Below are 19,778 nucleotides of genomic sequence, written 5' to 3'. Positions count from 1 at the left end.
TTACGCACGGGCTTACTTGTGCTTACTCACTGGTTCAGGCACTACAAATTAGTAAACACAAGTAAGCCCGCGCGTGCCTTGCTTCCTGGGTATTCTGTCCCTGACTCCTACAATTTCCAACAAGAGCAAACAATAAGAGTTGGTCTTCAAGCACACAAAGATAAACCATAACCTAAAAAAGACTCAATGACGTTCACTACCCTAAAATCCTAAAGCAGGAAAATGGCTCAAAAGCCTAACAAAGATATTCAGCAATCACCCTTGAAACAAAGTTTACCCCATGGCCCATTGTTAAGAAAGTAATTCACCAAAATACCCCATTGCTCAAGCATTCCAGTTAATCAAGATTGACTGTATAGCCTTTCCAGTGGCAGCTTGCCCCCAGGTGAGATTTCTAGCCATTTTGTGATGAATTCCAACATATGTATTTTCTCTGGTTCATTAACTGTGTTTGGAGAAAGGCTGGAGGCAGGGCCCCTTGAGACAGAGACCCGTGTTTTTATGAAATGATGGCGCCTAAGAATTGCACATATTAGTGAGCACTAATTCCTTAGTGCACAAGAGATCCTAACTGAGCTTCAAAGCTTGACTGAAACATTCCCTATCATGTGTAAGTAATGCTTTAAAAACCATGTGTCACAACGCAGTGGCTGATGGGGCCCTAGCCTCTGAGGGGTTTGCCCTGTCTCAGCATGTTTCCAAGGACTATGGTAGATGTCCCGCAGTTATGTGAGTCTGTGTGCAGGCTTGTGGGTGCAGTCATTTGCCTTCTTTTAGAAACGCATACTTTCCTACCCCCTGGAATTTGCCAAAGATGGTATCCGAGACATTTGACATAGCAGAAAACATCACAAAGTCCATATAACTTCTTTTAATCTGAAGAGGGAGGGGATGAGGAGTTGGAAAAGACAAAGCCAGACTCTCACTCTATTAAACAGTTTTTAGATCCTGTCCCACTGAGTGGGCCTGTGGCCCTGTAACACAGTAAATTCTCACTGCTCTAAGGGCTGTGGAATGATACATTAGATCACAGGAGTTGCTGAAATTCCATTTGTACAATATTCCAAATCGTCTCCAGGTTTGCTTGATCCCCAATCTGCAAGTACTAAAGCCAATTTTAAAAGATGGTTGTGGTCCTTTTGTGGGAGGAAGAAAAAAAAAAAAAGTCACACTCTGGTGTCTTCTAATAGAAAATGTAAAATGGGACCAAAGAAAGTTCTGTTGCTTTTGGACTAAAATGCTTGTGGTTTCTACTATGCAAAGAACCTGAAAACATCTTTGTTTGCTTTAAATTACAACACACCCATCAATATATGCTGCACATGTTTCTGTTGGGCACAATAGGTATGCCTGGATTTTAAGTTTCTCTCCAAGGCAGCTCAGTGAAATATGGCCCCTGGAGACCACACCAATTCCAAACCACTCCCCCTGCCACAACCCCAGGATAGCTGAAGTAGGAGGTGGTAAGCACCCCCACCCTGCCCCTCGGCCCAACAAAGAAGCCACTTAACCTGCGTTTCAAATCCTCATGAAGGCTATTACTGCCCTGCTAGTGCCTTTCGAGAATGGTCAACTTCTGGAGTAGTTTGGCTTAAATGAGAATGCTTTACTTTCTACTCATGCCTGTAGCTGGTGCATGAAGAAGATGTAGAGGGGTTTCCCTTTCTGGTGCTAGATGGCTTGTTCTCTCTTCTATTTTCCTGCATTCATTTCACTATGCCTCTTTTACTTTTTGTCTCTGTGGACAAAGGTTTGTACATCAACTCTGGATGTATGGTGACTGTTTGAAAGTACCGATATATTATCTAATTCAAATTCCTCCAGTGCAACTCAAAGACCATTACCCTTGGCCAACCACCAATCCTTTATGTCTTTCATGCAAACGTTAGTTCCATACACTCGTTAGGAAAAAAAAAATATTTAAATAGTCAGTCTTTGCATGATGGTGTGTAACAACTTGGTCGAGTGTGTTTTTCTTGATGACAGTGTGTTGTTGTGGTGTGATGAACACACTCTTCTTGGCAGTCTTGTTTTGTGTGTGTCTGCCAATATGTTTTTCTGTGTGTTTTGTGTCTCAAAGTATAACCGTGTCACTGAAATAGAACTCAACGACCTCCAGCTGCCTTAATCCTTGTCTTAAATCCAACTAAACTAAAACAAGAACGACCTTGTAGGCAAAGGTTGCAGTCTTGACAGTTGAAATTGACTGGATTGGAAATGAAACGCTGAGTAGCTGAGGCATGGTGGTGGCCAACCCGTTGGGTCCGGTTTATGATATATCGGTATTCTCTAAATGCCCCAAGTTAAAACTCATTCGCTTGATTCAGTTCTTCGCTTGAAGAGGTAACAATTATGAGCTTGCTTCTCCACCCCGTGCCTTGTCACTCACCCTCTTTTTTGCATAGGCTTAAATCAAGCGATGCTTACAAAAAAGCCTGGGGCAATAATCAGGATGGAGTGGTGGCCAGCCAGCCTGCTCGTGTGGTGGACGAACGGGAGCAGATGGCCATCAGTGGTGGCTTCATCCGCAGGTGAGCTTCGTACAGCCAGCACGGTAGCAGTTATTGTGGAGGGAGAGCCACCCCAAAACTGAGGGGCTTAAAACAACCATTTTATTGCTCATGAATCTATATGCTGGCTGGGCAGTTCTTGCTCTAACCTCTCCTGGCTCATTCATGGGGCTACATGTAACCGGGGGTGGGATGATTGAAGATGGCCTCACTCAAATGTCTGGTGGTTGGCTGAGGTTGTCAGCCGGGGGCCTCTGTTCTCCATGGGGCCTCTCCAGCAGGATAGCTCAGGTTCCTTACATGGCGGTGGCAGCATTCCAAGTGAGGAGGCCCCAGTGCACAAGTACTTGTCAAACTTCTGCTTGTGTCATATTTGCTGAAGTTTCATTAGACAAAGCAAGTCAATGGCCATGCCCAGGATCAATGAGCCAGGAAGAAGGCATCTCATTCCATGAGTTTGACTGAATAAACCTTATTAAAGAGGCTTTTTACAGAGGTGTGGACAGGTTAATAACAATGTCGAAGTACTCAGGGACTAGCAATAATGGGAAGCTGATACTACATACTCCGGAAAGGACAGGAGAATGAGCTATTATCAGAAACTAGCAATAGTTGTGACCCCAGGCAAGAGCCACAGATAGAGCAATGCAGCTACAGCCAAAACTCACAGGAAGTGAAAACATTAAATAAATACCGCAACAGAGAATAATGAGCATACTTGCCTTCTTACTAAGCATTTTCTTTGAGATCTAGACATAAAAACCAACTTAAATCTCTATAAAAATCTCAAATTATACAGATCAGCCAATTTAGAACTCAGTTCTTAGGAGGCTAGAAAACAGTAATAAATATCCCTGTGGTGGAAAAAAAAGAAAACTCTGTGTATCCCTTTTTACAAGCCACTACACCAGGACTTGGCAGTGGCTAAGGTGGTTGTTTTACAGCTATCTATATCCAGGCCATTGCTGGTGGTGGTGGCAAACAGATAACCCAGATTCAAATGATAGGTAACTGTCACTTAGACCTGAGGTCTAGCTATCTACCTAGAGCTTCATGGATGACAACTGTGTCCCTGCTTCTATCTGTTCCCAGGGAAACTAGACCAAGGGTTCGCAACATTGGCTGCTCATGAAATTCACCTGGGGAGATTTTTTTTTTTTTTTTTGAATACCAGTGCCTGAAATCAGTCTACACCAATTGAATTGGAATCTGTAGAAGTGGTGGCTATGTTTTTTTAAAGCATCTCAGGGGATTCTATCAGCGTGCCTTAGCTCCTACGATTATTTAAATAAGCTTCTCTATATGAGAAAGCTGGGAAGCTCCCTTTAATTTTCAAATTTTCTCTGGCCTGGGCTGCTTTAACAACCTTAGCGGGCCAGTCTGCATTGGGTGTTAACATGGGGGGGAGGGATTTTAACCCCTCTGAATATGTTTTAGCCCTTCACCATCTGTGGGAAAGTATTAATTAGCCAGAACATTCTGGAAAAAGTACTTACTGTTTTCAATAACGCCTTTTTCTTAACTTTCAAGCTGGACTATGAAAGATGGCAAGATGGTAGGACACTCAGATCCAACTCCTTCCTCACCACTCATCGTCACTTAAGCTGGAATAACAATCTTTTATCACAGTTTTCTCCTCCGAAATCACCCATTCACAAGCCATTAAAAACTCTGTGGCATTAAAATATTAGCAGATGAAAATCATCTTGAACAAGTAGCTCCCTTTGGAGTTCTTGGGAGCAGGCAGGATTAAGGGGTAGAGTGTAATTATCGTTACACTTTTCGTTGATGTGGGTCCCAAGTGGGAAAGGGGATGAGCAAAGAGATTCTCTGACTCTCTGCAATTAATTTTTTCTTTCATCCTGAATTCGATTCTTGGAGCCTTTGGTTGACATTTTGGAAAGAAAAATAAACTTTCTATCTAATTCTAGCTTCATTCTCTGCCCTTGAGCCCTCCCAAATAAAATGATTTTACCCCTTAAAATATAAAAATTCAGGTAAAAATATGAAGGAGGAAACAGCAGTGGGAGTGAGGGAAGTTGATAAATTCATCTGTTTAATATACCTTCTTTAAAAATTGAAATGCAAGAGTTCAGGAATTAAATTTTTATTATTATTTTAGCATATAAACGTTAAAATGTGTTCTTGTATTGAATCGACATTAAAGATGAAAACACTGAAGGTGCCTAGAGGTCTCCAGATTTTTCCTAAGTTCTGAGTCCTTGGTATTTGGGTGTTTTCATACCCTCTATCTTCTAAAAATTGCTCTTTGGCTCCCAGGGTAACAAATGATGCCCGAGAAAATGAAATGGATGAAAACCTGGAGCAGGTGAGCGGCATCATTGGAAACCTCCGTCACATGGCCCTGGATATGGGCAATGAGATCGATACACAGAATCGCCAGATTGACAGGATCATGGAAAAGGTGAGCGCCTGGCAGCCCGCAGCAAGTTGCTGCTACTTGTCACTCCTTCACACAAGACCCTGAAACCAGGACGATGGATTCAAATGCACTGGTAGCTGGAAATCTTTACCTTAATTTTCAAAGACAGAAACACAGAATTCAGCAACAGAACCAAAGTGAAGAAAAGATGGTAGAATTTAATCTAGCAGATATTACTCAGGGGCCTCCCTGTGCCAGGCACTGTGGGACATATCAAGGTGAGAAAGATACCATCCCTCCAGCCAAGAAACTCACAGCCTAAAAGAGGCACCGAGCCACCAGATGAAGTTACTACCAAACAAAACATGATTCCCCAAGAGAACCACAGATAAAATGCTATATAGGTTAGAGAAGGGAAGACTTGAAGGGGCAGGAGTGGGAAAATCTAATAAAAGATCAAATTACATTGGATCTTGAAGGACAGTTAGGAGTTTGTCAAGTGGAGATGGTGTGATGAATCAGAAAATGAGTGAAAGAATAGTTTAGCCAGAAAAAGATTATCTTAGTCAGGGTTCTTTAGAGAAACCCGTTTAAAAAAAAAAAAAGTCATTGCCATCAAGTTGATTCTGACTCATAGTGACCCTGCAGGACAGAGTAGAACTGCCCCATAGAGTTTCCAAGGAGCACCTGGTGGATTTGAACTGCTGACCTTTTTGTTAGCAGTCATAGCACTTAACCGCTACGCCATCAGGGTTTCCTCTAGAGAAACAGCCAGATATATATATGTTTTTATAGGTTTGTCTGTTTATATCTTTATCTGTTTAGATAGACAGAGGTTTATTTTAAGGAGCTGGCTCACATAATTGCAAGGTCTGGCAAGCCCAAAATCTGTAGATCAGAGGACAGGCTGTAGGTTCCTACAGTCTTAGGTTCCAAAATCCATAGGTCAGGTAACGGGAAAACTGAAGAGTGGAGGAATTCTGGCAAGATGTCTATAGACTGGAGGCAGAGTTCGCCCTAGGGAAAACTCCATTTTTGCTCTTAAGGCTTTCAACTGATTGGATGAGGCCCACCCACCTTATGGAGGGTAGTCTGCTTTAATTAAGGCCAGCTGATCTAATCACATGTAACTTCTTCATGTGCTTGGCTACTAACCGAAAGACTGGCAGTTCAAATGCACCCAGAGGTGTCTCAGAAGAAAACCCTGGCAATCTACTTCTGAAAGATCATAAAAGAAAGATCATAGCCATTGAAAATCCCATGGAGCACAGTTCTACTCTGAAACACATGAGGTCACCATGAGTCGGAATGGATTTTTTTTGGTTTAACTACTTCATAACAGCAACTAGACTAGTGTTTGACCAAACAACTGGGCAGCAGAGCCTAGCCAAGGTAACATATAAAATTAACCATGACAGTGAGTTTTGCTTTTTATAAATACTGTACAAAGCTTTAATGATAGTGCAAAAAGACCCAGTTCCATTTCTAACTTAACAGCGCATATCCCCAGATCTCAAAGTAGGGAACTCATATCTGATGAAGTTGAAATCACAAAGGACACCAGACCTGGCTCTTAGGCTGAGACCCCCAGTGCCAACGAAGGGCATAAGGAAGACTGAAGTGAATAGAATGGAAAGGGTTAGGTTTCGGGGGCTCAAGATTAGAAGGAAGAGAAAGAATCACTGGAGAGTTTCTATAAAGAGATTTGAGGCACCAAAATCTGGTATTTCACACCATACAAACCCAATGTAGTTTCTGTGTCCTTGCATTCCATCTCCTCCTCAATCAGGATGATCTCGAATTTTGCTTATTATCTCTTAAAATGTTCAAATGCCAAAAGGGAGAAATAAACACATTATAGGGTTAATGGTAATTGTACCTCAATAATCTATTCTATTTGGTTAATCTTACATTGTGTGAGGTTATTCCCTGGGAGATAGTAAAGTTCTGAGCCTGAGACCCTGGTTTTCTTTGTAATAATCCATTCCATTTTGGTGAGCAAAGTAGAATGCTTCTGAGATTTTTTGAATCATAAAGCTAAATAGTGTCTTGGTACTCAAGCAGGTTCTGCTGACTTGAAAAAGGAATCACTAGACATAAAAGGAACACTTTGCCCTTTTGTGTTCTGTGTGTTCCATATTACAAGTATCTGATGGCATAGTATTTTGCCTGATCAGTACTGGGTTACACAAATGTCAGTGTTGGCTGGCAAAAAGCTTGTGCTTTGCATATTTTTTCAGGTCATGACATGCGTATCACTGTTAAGAGGCCTTTGATATGCTAAAGCTTTTAAAGCCCTGCAAGTCAGTGGATTTTAGAACAATATGGAGAGTTTCAAAAAGCACTGGAGCCAACACAATCTGACCTATCCAATTATGGCACAGAAAAATGCACTAAGAATTGTTGAACTGCCTTCCAATGGGAAAATGACTTTTAAAAAAACACAGGAAGTATTCATTTTCTATCAATGGCCCCAGTGTCCTCAAAGACGCAGGTAGATGATGCGTCAAAGCCAATTCGTTTTAGAAGGAGAGGTTTTACTAACGGAGAGGTCAAACCTTTATTGAGACAGTTGGACATTAAGCATGAAAAAGTGTTCCTGAAAAGGCAAGTGGCAACTTAATTGTCATTGTGCATCTCTGTTTCTCATCTTCAGGGAAAACCTTTCATTCGGGGCCCAACTTACTGCCAGGGCAGAGCCCTACGCAACTTTATAAGGGTTAATCAAAAACCAGGCGAGTGGAAGGGAAGTCAAATGACCATTCCTGGTTGCGTCATTCCTTGAGTGCTGAATTGTTTAAGAAATGGGGAAGGGGCTAGTTGACTTTGAACAATGAATTCATTCTAGCCAACACTTTAAATAGCCTTTATTTCAAAAATCATCATCTGGCCATGATTTAGAGCTCATTTCAACCCAGCGTTGCTCCAAAGGACACATATTACATGAGTTGCACAATTATTAATAGATTTCCTCCTCCTCGTGTAGTTTCTCACCTCTGATGCCAGGAAACAGAGTGTAAAAATCTCTTACAAGTCTATGACTTAATTAGCATCGCGCCATAGGAGTAAGGAGAGTCTTGTGCTGTTTCTCCTGTATTCTCTCATGACCCCACCGCAACCTTCACCCAATTCCATGATCTTTTCCCATCACTTGGGTTAATAAATATTGAAGTTTTGAGAGTCTAGAACGATGAAATCTATAATACATTCCTAGGGACTGTCAAGAAATTACTTGGGTCCGTTTAATAACCTTGCTTTCTGCTTAAACGTATTACAGATAGAAAATCTTCTAAGATTAAAAAGATATAATTATTTCAGAAAATGGCTAAATCAGAGGCAAGCTTATGTCATATGTTTTCTGGGAGCTGTTGCTAGGGAAATAAGTTACTGAGAGTCAAGCCTCGATTTAAAGTTGTCAGCAGTAGATGTCATGTATGGGGTGAAATACAGTGAGGCAAAAGCTTCAGCACTCCTCTAATTCTTCTATCAGTGAGGAAGCACAGTGTTTGAAAACTGAGACCTTGGGTTCTAGAAGTTTCCACTCACCAGCTCTGTCACCTGGTTGTCTCATCCAAAAAATGGGGATAATAAGAGAACAGTTCAAACCTGGAATCTAAATGAGCTGCCATGTAGGGTACGAAAAAAAAAAAAACAAACTTGTTGCCTTTGAGTCAATTCTGACTCATAGTGACCCTATAGGACAGATTAGAACGGCCACATAGGGTTTCCAGGGAGCAGCTGCTGGCTTTAAACTGCCAACCTTTTGGTTAGCAGCCAAGCTGTTAACCACTGTGCCACCAGGGCTCTGCCATGTGTGGTAGTGGGCATCAATTCTGGAAGCCTGAGCTGGGGCCTACTTTGAGCTGCTACTCTCTGAAGTTGAGGAGATTTCTGGAATGTTCAGAAGGGTGAACTGAACCAAAAACTCACTGCTGTCAAGTCTATTCCAACTCATATCAACCCCACAGGGTTTCCAAGGCCGTAAATCTCTATGGAAGCAGACTGCCATGTCTTTCTCCTGCAGAGCGGCTGGTGGTTTCAAACCACCAGCCTTTCAGTTAGCAGCTGAGCACTACCACTGCCAGATAATTTAAACTTACAAATAATCTAAAAATATTTTTTTATTTTAACTTTGCCAATTTCTGTTTGAAAATGGATAACTTTAGTGTTCTAGAAATTCATACTTCAAACCAAATAAAGAAGACTCAACTCAGTACAGATTGGAAAGCACAAAGAATTAATGGTGAGAATAAAGTCAGTTTGACTTGTTGACTGATAAACACTTCATTTTCCCTACACTGCCTCTCAGTTTCCTCTTCCTCTTCTAGGCTGAAGAAGGATAGTGTTGCCAATGACAATAGGCCAAAACAGCACCCTAAATAGAATCTTCGTCTTCCTCTCTACTTGCTAACTCGTGTCTTTCTCATGATGATGGAATAGTTAATTTTCTAGGGTTCAAAGGTCTAACCTGGTAGCAGCCCTGAGTTTCATGCTTCATGTACAACAAAAAGTAACTCAAATAATGAGAGGATCAACCAAGAGGCCAAGTGAGCAAGACAAAGAATTATGGTGAATGTGCCCATGTAAAGAAAGACAAGTCAGTCATCAAAACCATACAACTGAGTCTTCAAACACGTTTCAGAAACACAAACATCCTGAAAGCAAGCCAGGTTGTCTCCCAATAACTATAATTTCAAGATAACAGCACGTAATTTTTGCAAAACATTACTCTAAGCACATTATGTGTACAAACTCATTTAATCCTCCCAGTAACCCTAAGTAGTATGGGGATTAACACAGTGTTAACAGGCTGCTTGCATTCTGACCCCAGCTGCACTCCAGGATGCTGTGTTCTGACCCTGGCTTCCCCTCTTATTAGTGCTATGCCTTTAGGCAAATTGCATAAACCATCTCTGCCTGGTCTGCTCAACTTGGAAAAAGGAGCTAACAAAAGTACACCCCTGATAGTTCCTGTTGTCCATCTTGATGTCATCAAAATTGTATGAGTAGAACGTTAGGTGCTCGTACTCTTTAACATTATTCTTTATTGTCTCCAGCTTATAGATGAGAAACCCTCGAGATGTTAATTTGCCCAAAGCGACACTGCTAAAAAAGTTAGCCATGATTTGAACTCAACCGCACAAGTGGTGGTAATTCAAGTCAATCCAGCAAGTTGGAATGCCTACCACGGAAGTCACTGGGTATTATTCCAGGGACAGAAACATAAATGATATAACCCTGCCCTCAACAGGCTGCTATCTGGTGGGGAAAATAGTTATGAGAACTAATCAGGCTTCTATGGTCACATCCAGTTTAGCACTAAGGAATGGATCTGGAAACACAAAGGAAGGGATGGTCCATTCTGACTGGGGGATTTCCAATTGGTCAAGAGATGGCATTTGAGGTGAACCAAGAAGGATGAAAGGAATTTTAAAGGGTAACCTGAGTTCTGTTCTCTTTCCCCTTTTTCCAGGCTGATTCCAACAAAACCAGAATTGATGAGGCCAACCAGCGTGCAACAAAGATGCTGGGGAGTGGTTAAATGTGCCCACCTGAGTTCTCTTCCAAATGCTGTCAAGCAAGATAGCAACTTCATGCTTTTCTCATGGTATTACATAGTAGGTCTGCACACACACATCAGCCCATCCTCATGGGGAATGTTGTCCTGTGTTGTCTGTCATCTCCCAACAATACTATGTGTCTTCTGTTCTTTCTGGGTCTCTCTCTTTCCAAAGGTTGTATATAGTGGTCAGTTGGTGGCTCTAATTCCCTACGTAAGATGTCTTTGGTTTTATTTTTCCTTTTCTCCCCTCAGTGGCGTTGGCTGAATGACAACAATTTAGGAATGCTCAGCGTGCTGTTGATTCTTTCAAAACACAGTATCATTCTTGTAAAACTGTGACATTCCACAGAGCTACTGCCACGGTCCTTTTTCTGAGTGTCAGGCTCTGAAACTCTAAATTTGTTGTCCTTGGTTCCTCATGGCTGTCATTTGTCTTTATGATTTCATGATTAGACAACGTGGAATTACATAACAGGCACTGCACTAAAAGTGATGTGATTTATGCATTTATGCATGAGAACTAAATAGATTTTTAGATTCCTACTTAAACAAAAAACGTTCCATGACAGCTTACTGATGAGACAACACAATCACACGACAATAGAAACAACAGCAAACAACAACAAAGCATGCTCAGTATTGAGACACTGTCAAGATTAAGTTATACCAGCAAAACTGCAGCAATGTCACTTTCTGTTAATATATAGACTTATTAACCATAATCATCCTTTTTTTAAAAAAAAAATGAATTTTTTAAAAAAGATGGATTCGACACACCATTAAATCATTTCCAGCAAAATATACCTTTGGCTGAAACAATGTCAAATAGATGTAACATAGGGTTTGTCTGTTGCTTTTGAAGGCTATGTTTTGGACAAGGCAATCTTGCTGTGAAACAGTGTGGAGATGTAAATTTTATAAGGCTGACTCTTATTAATTGCCATTTCTCCTGTGGTTTGTTATCAGTACAATTCTCTGTTGCTTTATCTAGAGCTATGCACACCAAATTGCTGAGATGTTTAGTAGCTGATAAAGAAACCTTTAAAAAATAATATAAATGAATGAAATATAGATAAACTGTGAGATAAATATCATTACAGCATGTAATATTAAATTCCTCCTGTCTCTACTGTCGGTTTGTGAAGTGATTGACATTTTGTAGCTAGTTTAAAATTATTAAAAATTATAAACCCCGGATGTCTGCTTTAATTTCTTCATAAACCCTGTCTGATTTTGCACTCCCTCAAGAAGAGGAAGCCACGTGTCTTACTTATCCAGTGCTGCTATAACAGAAATACCACAAGTGGGTGGTTTTAACAAACAGAAATTTATTTTCTCACAGTTTAGAAGGCTAGAAGTCTGAATTCAGGGTACTGGCTCCAAGGTAAGGCTTTCTCTCTCCGTAGGCTCTGGAGGAAGGTCCTCTTCTCTTTTAGCTTCTGGTCGTGGGCAGTCTTCATGTGGCTTGGCATCTCTCTGCTTGCTTGTTTAATCTCTTTTATATCTCAAAAGAGATTGACTCAAGACACACCCTGCACTAATCCTGCTCACTAACATAACAAAGACAACTGATTCCCGAATAGGATTATAACCACAGGCACAGAGGTTAGGATTTATAACACATATTTTTCGGGGACACAACTCAATCCATAACATTCCATGCTTTGGCCCCCAAAAATTCATGTCCTTGCCACATGCAAAACACCTTCACCCCATCACATCATTGCAAATGTCTTAAATCAACTCCAAATCCAAAATCTCATCTTCTGAAGGGTCTAGTCAAATATGGGCGAGACTTTTGACATTTTCCATCCTCTTCACCTGTGAAACTGTGAAATCTAGAATACAAGTTATCTTCTTACAAAGAACAATGGTAGAACAGGCACAAGGTAGACATTTCCATTACAAATGGAAGAAATTGAAGGGAAAGAAGGGATAACAGGCACCAAGAAAGTCCAGAACCCCTCAGAACAAATTACATTAGCTCTCAAGACTTGAAAATAATCCTCCGTTCTCTGAGACCATCTAGGCAATGGCCCTGCCCTCCAGACTCTAGGTGTTGACCATGCTTTCTGGATTCTGGGTGGAGGCCCCTCAGCCCTGGACTTCAGCTCTGCCTTCTAAGCCCATTGGAATGACAACTCTGCTCCCTTGGCTTTGGGCAGCCTCATTCTCCTAGTCCATCTGAGTGGCAGCCTACCCCCTCGGCCCCAGCAGACCCCATTCTTCTGCCCCTTGAGCATGGCAGCCCCACCCCTTCATCTTTGGGCAGCAGCCCCATCCTCTTGGCCAAACTGAATGGCAGCCCCACACTCCGGAATCGAATTGAAGATCTGACTTTTAGAAACCTAGGAGGCCATGACTGTATCCTTTGAGACCCAAGATGCTGTGGCCCCACTCTTTGACTCCCCAGAGGCCGTGGTCCCATCCTTTGGCACCCCAAAGCCCATGGCTCCAACCTCTGAGACTGAGGCAGCTCAGCTTCCCATGCTTTTGCTATCAGTTTTGCTGATCACCAAGTTGCTGCATGTACAGTCCTTTGTTTGGAGAATAACACATGTAGCTCCCATGGCCTGTTTCCTGCCTGTAGAATTCTAAAAGGCAGACAGCATTCTTTCTTTTTGTTCTTTCTCCATCCCCTTCAGTCTAAGCTGATAGGTTTTCTGCCGTGGTAGTTTGTTAGATCCATCAGTCACAGGCTTAATCTCTTTAACAAAAGATTGTGTAGCCACCCACGTCCTTGGTGAAAATTCTACAGCATGTGTCCTTAGTTTGTACAAGAGAATCTTCCAAATCTTTAAGCTTTGTTTTCATTTTGCACAGTTCATTTTTAAGTCCATCTCTTTCCTCTTGCAATTTACATAAGCGGCAAGGAGAAACCATGCAGCCCCTTTAAAATCTTGCTTAGAAATCTCATCAGCCAGATACCCAAGTTCAGCACTTACAAGTTCTACCTTTTACCAAACATTTGAACATAATTCAGACAAGTTCTTTGCCACTGCATAAAAAGCATCGTCCTTCCTCCACTGTCCAATCACATGTCTGTCATTTTCTTTTAAAGCTTCACCAGAGGCACATTTAATGTCTACATCTCTAGCAACATCCTGTTTGTGGTTCCATGTGTATTTTGAAGATGATACTTTCTCTATAGCACTCCTCACTCCCTTCTGAGCCCTCACCACAATTGCCTTTGACGTCCATAATTCTACCAACAGTCTCTTCAAGGCAATTTAGGCTTTTACTGTTAGGCACCTTAAAACTCTTCCAGCCTCTACGCATTACCCAACTTCAAAACTGGTTCCACAATTTAGGTATCTGTTAGAGCAGCACCCCACTTTTCTGGCACCAAATTCTGTCTTAGTTATCCAGTGCTGCTATACCAGAAGTACCACAAGTGAGTGGCTTTAACAAACAGAAATTTATTTTCTCACAGTTTAGAAAGCTAGAAGTCTGAACTCAGGATGCCGGCTCCAGGGGAAGGCTTTTTCTCTTTGTTGGCTCTGGAGGAAGGCCCTAATCTCTCTAGCTTCTGCTCCTGGGCAGTCTTCATGTGGCTTGGCATCTCTCTTCCCCCATATCTGCTCTGATTGCTTGTTTAATATCTTTTATATCTCAAAGAGATTGACTCAAGGCACAACCTACACTAATCCTGTCTCATTTACATAACAAAGACAAGCCATTCCCAAATAGAATTATAACCACAGGCATAGAGGTTAGGATTTACAGCGTATATTTTGGGGGGAAATAATTCAATCCGTAATACCAGGCAACTCCATCTTTTTGCTCTTTATAAGCCAGTTTTTTGTACTGGGAACGCCGTGTGGAAAAACCAAACGTGTCCCTTTTAGATACATTTCCAATAGTAGTTGAGAGCTGGGCTTGATTGCCATAATCTGTTTTTGAAATATTTGATTGCGACTATAATGTTGCCTCTGGGATGGAAAGTGGCTTTCTAGCAGTCATAGAAAAAAATCTCAAATCTGGTTGAACTCTGTGTATTCGGACTTGGCCCTAGTAGACTCAGGTATATCAGGTATCTAGTCAACTTTTAAGGAGCCCTGGTGGCACAGGGAAACCCTGGTGGCATAGTAGTAAGCACTGGGCTGCCAACCAAAACGTTGACAGTTTGAATCCACCAGGCACTCCTTGTAAACCCTATGGGGCAGTTCTACTCTGCCTTATAGGGTCACTATAAGTCGGAATTGACTTGACAGCAATGGGTTTGGGTTTTTTTTGTTGTTGTTGTTGTTTTGATGACACAGTGGTGAAGAACTCACTTCTAACTCGAAAGGTTAGTAGTTCTAACCCACCTGCCACTTTGCGGGAGGAAAGACCTGGTGATCTGCTCCCTTAAAGATTACAGCCTAGGAAACTCTATGGGGCAGTTCTACTCTGTGCTGTAGGGTCACTATGAGTCAGGATCGACTCCATGGCACGCAACAATAATCAGCTTTTATCTTCCGTCCTTTTCTCAATATCTCCACCACCAAAATTGAGCCTTGCTTTAGTACCACCATGCCACCCCTACTTTTTTTAAATAGCTTTATTGATATACCTTCAAATTCATTCAAAGTGTCCAATTTAATAGTTTTTAATATATTCCCATAACAGAATATACCGAGTATAGTATAAGGACATTTTTATCACTCAAAAAAGAAACACTGTAGTCGTTAGCAGTGATTTCCCCCCACCCTCCCAGCTCTAGGCAACCACTAATTTGTTTCCCGTCTGTATACATTTGCCTATTCTGGACATTTCTATGATCGCCACCACCACCACTGACTCCATGACAGTCGCCTCCATCACCACCACCACTGCCTCCACCACATCTTCACGACCACCACCATCACCACCACCATCACCACCACCGCCACCATCACCACCACCATCACCACCACCGCCACCATCACCACCACCATCACCACCACCGCCACCATCACCACCACCATCACCACCACCGCCACCATCACCACCACCACCATTATCACCTAGATTTGCCAATTGTTAACATTGTGCCATATTCGTTTCTATCTCTCTTTGAAACTTTTGAAAATAAGTTTCAGAAATCATAACATTCACCCCTAAATACTTCAGCATGAATTTTCTGAGACCAATTTTTCTACATAATGATAATTATATCCAAGAATTTCAACATGAATATAATTTAACTTAAGATGTAGTCCATATCCAAATTTCTCCGGTTATCCTAATAATGTCCTTTTTATATATTTTTTAAATTTCATATAAATAGGATCACACAAAATGTCAAATTTTTGACCGACTTCTTTCACTTAGTGTAATGGTTTGCACGGTTCTTCCATGTTTTAGCATGTATCCAAACTTCATTCCCTCTGATGGCTGAATGATATTCCATGGTACAGATACACAATGTCCTTCATTAATTTAAGAGTATTTGAGTTGTTTCCACATTTTGGCTGTTGTAAATAATGCTTCTGTGAACATTCATCTACAAGTTTTTGTTTGAACATATGTTTTCAATTCTCTTCCCACCATTGCTTTACCACTATCATTGCTTCCCAGTACCAACACCTCCACCACCATCACCTCCACCATCATCTGTACCACTACCACCTGCACCATCACCACCACTAACCTGAATACCACTGCCTTCATTTTCCATTGCCTCTCTCATCTTTCCACCATCTTCACTGGCTCCACCTTATTACCACCACCACAGTCCACATAACCACCATCATCTCCATCATTCCCTGTTCCACCACCACCACCACTACCACCACCATCACCCGTACCACCATTGCCTCCACCAGCATCTCCCCACCACTTCTACTATCACCACCATCACCTCCATCAACTCTACCACCTCCTCCACATTTTTTTAATACCCCATAATAGCAATGCAGATAAATTTATCCTGGTTGCCTTGGTTGGCTGCCAGATAATTTCGTCCATGAAAGCAGCTCATGGATGATGAACGCAGTTAAGAAGCAAGAACAGTGGTGACAAATTCATCATTCTAAACAAAAGTTTGCAGTTCTTTAACTGCTCTTACTAAGTCTTCCTTCAGAACAGATCTTATATTTACCCAGATGCTCAGGGAAGTTACCGTAAGGAAAAAATGACAATAACAACATATTTCTTCCTTAAAATTAAGGTAGTAGAGAAGATGCTAGAAGACAGAGAAAGTGAATAAATACAGTGCATGTGTCAAAACTGCGAAGGGTCAACCTATGGGCTATGTTAGAGAATTCTGTTCCAAACTCTCTCTGTTCTTGTCTAGGTAAGGGAATGTGTTTCCACATTGTTTGAGTGATTAAGATCCAAGGCTGGATACATAAAAAGTAAGATGATTTCGCCTTAAGAACCGTCACATAATTCGTTCTGAGACACATTTCCTTTGATAATTAAGTTTGCCCAGGCTGGGTTCTTATGTAGTCAGCTCCTTTTAGCTAAAGGAGGACACATTTTCCAGGGATGAATTTGCTGTGAGTCATGGGCCAATCTAAGAGTTACAACATTAGAAAAGTAATGATTGGGGCAAGGCAGAAGATTGTAAAGACTAAATCTTTCATCTCCCTGATATGTGGCACTGACAAAAGGACTTTTTCACCAAGGACCAGAAGCAAAGGGTGGTCCCAAGTCTTAGTAACAGTGTTTCTTCCTCTTGTCTGCCTCTCCTTCTCTAGTTTTCATTATCCTCCTTCCACATCTTCCCCCGGAATCTGCTTTGACCAACTTTCCCTAATCTTGGTGTCACTGCTTTGTCAACAAATTAATGTTTGCCCTGGAAATTAAAAGGGAAGAAAATTCTTATTTCTAATCATCTAGCACATGAGGTCATCATGAGCCAAAATTGACTCAATGGCAAATAACAACAACAGAACATGCACTGTTAAGTGCCTTACATATGTTGACTCATTAAATTCTTAGAAACCCTGCAAAGTTGGCAAAATGGCATTATTAGCTCCCTTTTGCAGATGATGAAATTGAAGCTCAGATCATTTATTTGAACAAGATCTCTCAGATAGTAAGTGGCCTACATGTGATTCAAACCAGATGTGTGCAACTCCAACGCTATTGGGAGACTTGGAAGACACATTTCAGGATCATACGTCTCTCAATTCAGCCAGACAGGAAACTCCAGGAGACATGTGTTTCCACAAAGAACATCAAGGAGAGATGTACTGGTCTTTTTAGCAGAAGGTCTCGGTGAACCCACTTTAGTTCACTCATTCATTCAAGAAATATTTATTGAGCTTCTAGTATGTTCCAGGCACAGTTCTGAGTATTGGGAATAGAACAATGAAAACAAACAAACAAACCAGGAAATAATTTCTGCATTAATTGATCTTAAGCTCAAGCAGAGGGAAGATAGATAAACAAATTAGTCAAATATTAAGTATATCAGATTGTGTCATAGAGAAAAGCAAAACAGTGATCGGGATAGGGAGCATGGGGGCATATTTTAAAATAGAGTAGACCTCGCCATTAAGAAGTTTGAGCAGGGAATTCTTCAGGTGTTCAGGTAACTGAAATATGTCCAGGGTGAACATATTTGGGAAGTAGGGCCTGGAAATGAGGAAGCAAATTTCCAAACTACCTACATCTTTTTGTTTAGTAATACAGGAGTACCTCCAAGGCAACTCAATGCTGGCTTGAAGTATTTCTTGTGTGAATTGTCCAGAAGAAATTTGCAAACCCCTGGGCCCGGCAAGCAAGGAGTGGAATGAACAGCGGGCCAGGAATGAGTGCCAAGTCAAATCTCCTTAGACAAGTGGATGGTGCTAATTCTCTGGTCCAAGGTCTAGAAATTCTCACTCTAAGTGGTCTTTGTACAATCATCACCCTAATAATTTACATTCAAGCAATTTAGTGTGTACCTCAGGTTCTCCATCTAGGTTTTAGAAACTCAAATCTATCTCCTAGAATGTAGAAAGCTTTGGGAAACAGGAAACTAAGGAAAAGCAAACCAGTAACAAGTCATTTAACACTGTTGTTGTTGTGTGCCATAGAATCAATTCCGACTCATAACAACCCTATAGAACAGAGAACTGCTTCACAGGGTTTTCTAGGCTGTAAATCTTTACGAGGGCAGATGACCAGGTCTTTTCTGCCATGGAGTGGCTGGTGGATTCAAACCATGATTTTTCTGGTTAGAAGTCAAGCACTTGACCATTTTGCCACCAAAACCAAAAAACCAAACCCTTTGCCATGGAGTTGATTCCAACAAATGTTGATTCTATAGGACAGGGTAGAACTGCCCCACAGAGTTTCCAAAGCTGTAATCTTTACAGAAGCAGGCTACCACATCTTTCTCCCATAGAGCAGCTGGTGGGTTTGAACCATCAATCTTTAAGTTAGCAGCTGATCTTTTTAACCACTGTGCCACCAGAGCTCCTTCATTTAACCCTAGTATCTGGAATCCCTGGATGGTGAAAACAGTTAACAGTCTTGGCTGCTAACTGAAAGGCTGGAGGTTCAAGTCAACCCAGAGGTGCTTCGAAAGAAAGGCTTGGCAATCTACTTCCAAAAAATCAGCCACTGGAAATCCTATGAAGCAGTTTTACTCTGACACACATGGGGTCACCATGGGTCAGAGTCAACTTGATGGCAACTGATAGTAGTAACCCTCATAAAACCCTTTGCCGTTGAGTGCATTCTGACTCATGATGACCACACATGTTACGGAGTAGAATTGCTCCATAGGGTTTTCTTAGCTGTAGTTTTTACAGACGTGGATCACCAGGCCTTTCTTCTGTGGCACTGTGATTGGGATCAAGCTGCCAAACCTTTAGGTTAGTAGTCAAGTGCAAACTCTTTGCACCACCCAGGGACTTTATTAGCAACTGTAGTACCCACAGCTATTTCTTGGATGAGGTGCCAAAACATCCAGGCATCTAACTGATATACCTGTCCCTTGTAGAGTGCCACCAGCTAATGGCCACCACCCTCCATTAGACACAACCCTTGGCTCCTCTAAATTATTTCCGTACTGTAGCTCCTAGACAATTCAACTTAGGGAGAGATTTGCTGCCTTGAGTTCACAAAGCTCTTTCCACAAGGAATTCAGAAATGTTTAACTCATGACCCTTCTAGCAGAAGCTGCTGGCACGCTGCCCACATCCCCCTCAACACTCACCTCTACTCCCAAAAGGTTGTTTGCATTGAAGAACCCTGTAATTCTCTGCCTTAAGGCAGGGAAAGCCGGAAGTGCTCAAGTGTTAATGCCCCCAGAAGCAGCCTTCAACTAAGAACGGTTGGAGATGGGTGACTGAATATGCCGGCTTCCTTGACCCCAAATCAGGATTCCTCTGAAGTGTGTGTTCCACATTGTCTCCTAGTG

At 41.7% G+C, this 19,778-nt stretch overlaps 1 protein-coding gene across 2 annotated transcripts in view; it reads left to right on the top strand.

Moving 5' to 3' along the window:
* SNAP25 (synaptosome associated protein 25) overlaps positions 1–11,011 on the top strand; it is a 29,804-nt gene extending 18,793 nt beyond the window's left edge. For both annotated transcript variants that reach the window (XM_003411499.4, XM_003411500.4), the window contains exons 5-7: positions 2,406–2,531; positions 4,791–4,935; positions 10,367–11,011. In XM_003411499.4, coding sequence (XP_003411547.1) covers positions 2,406–2,531; positions 4,791–4,935; positions 10,367–10,435 — 340 coding nt within the window. In that variant the 3' untranslated portion in view covers positions 10,436–11,011. The remainder of the gene's footprint in view (positions 1–2,405; positions 2,532–4,790; positions 4,936–10,366) is intronic.
* The last annotated feature ends 8,767 nt before the right edge of the window (positions 11,012–19,778 follow it).

The sequence above is a fragment of the Loxodonta africana genome, chromosome 24 (genome assembly GCF_030014295.1).
Source record: "Loxodonta africana isolate mLoxAfr1 chromosome 24, mLoxAfr1.hap2, whole genome shotgun sequence".
NCBI lineage: Eukaryota > Metazoa > Chordata > Mammalia > Proboscidea > Elephantidae > Loxodonta > Loxodonta africana.
This window is presented reverse-complemented; position numbering and strand designations above follow the sequence as displayed.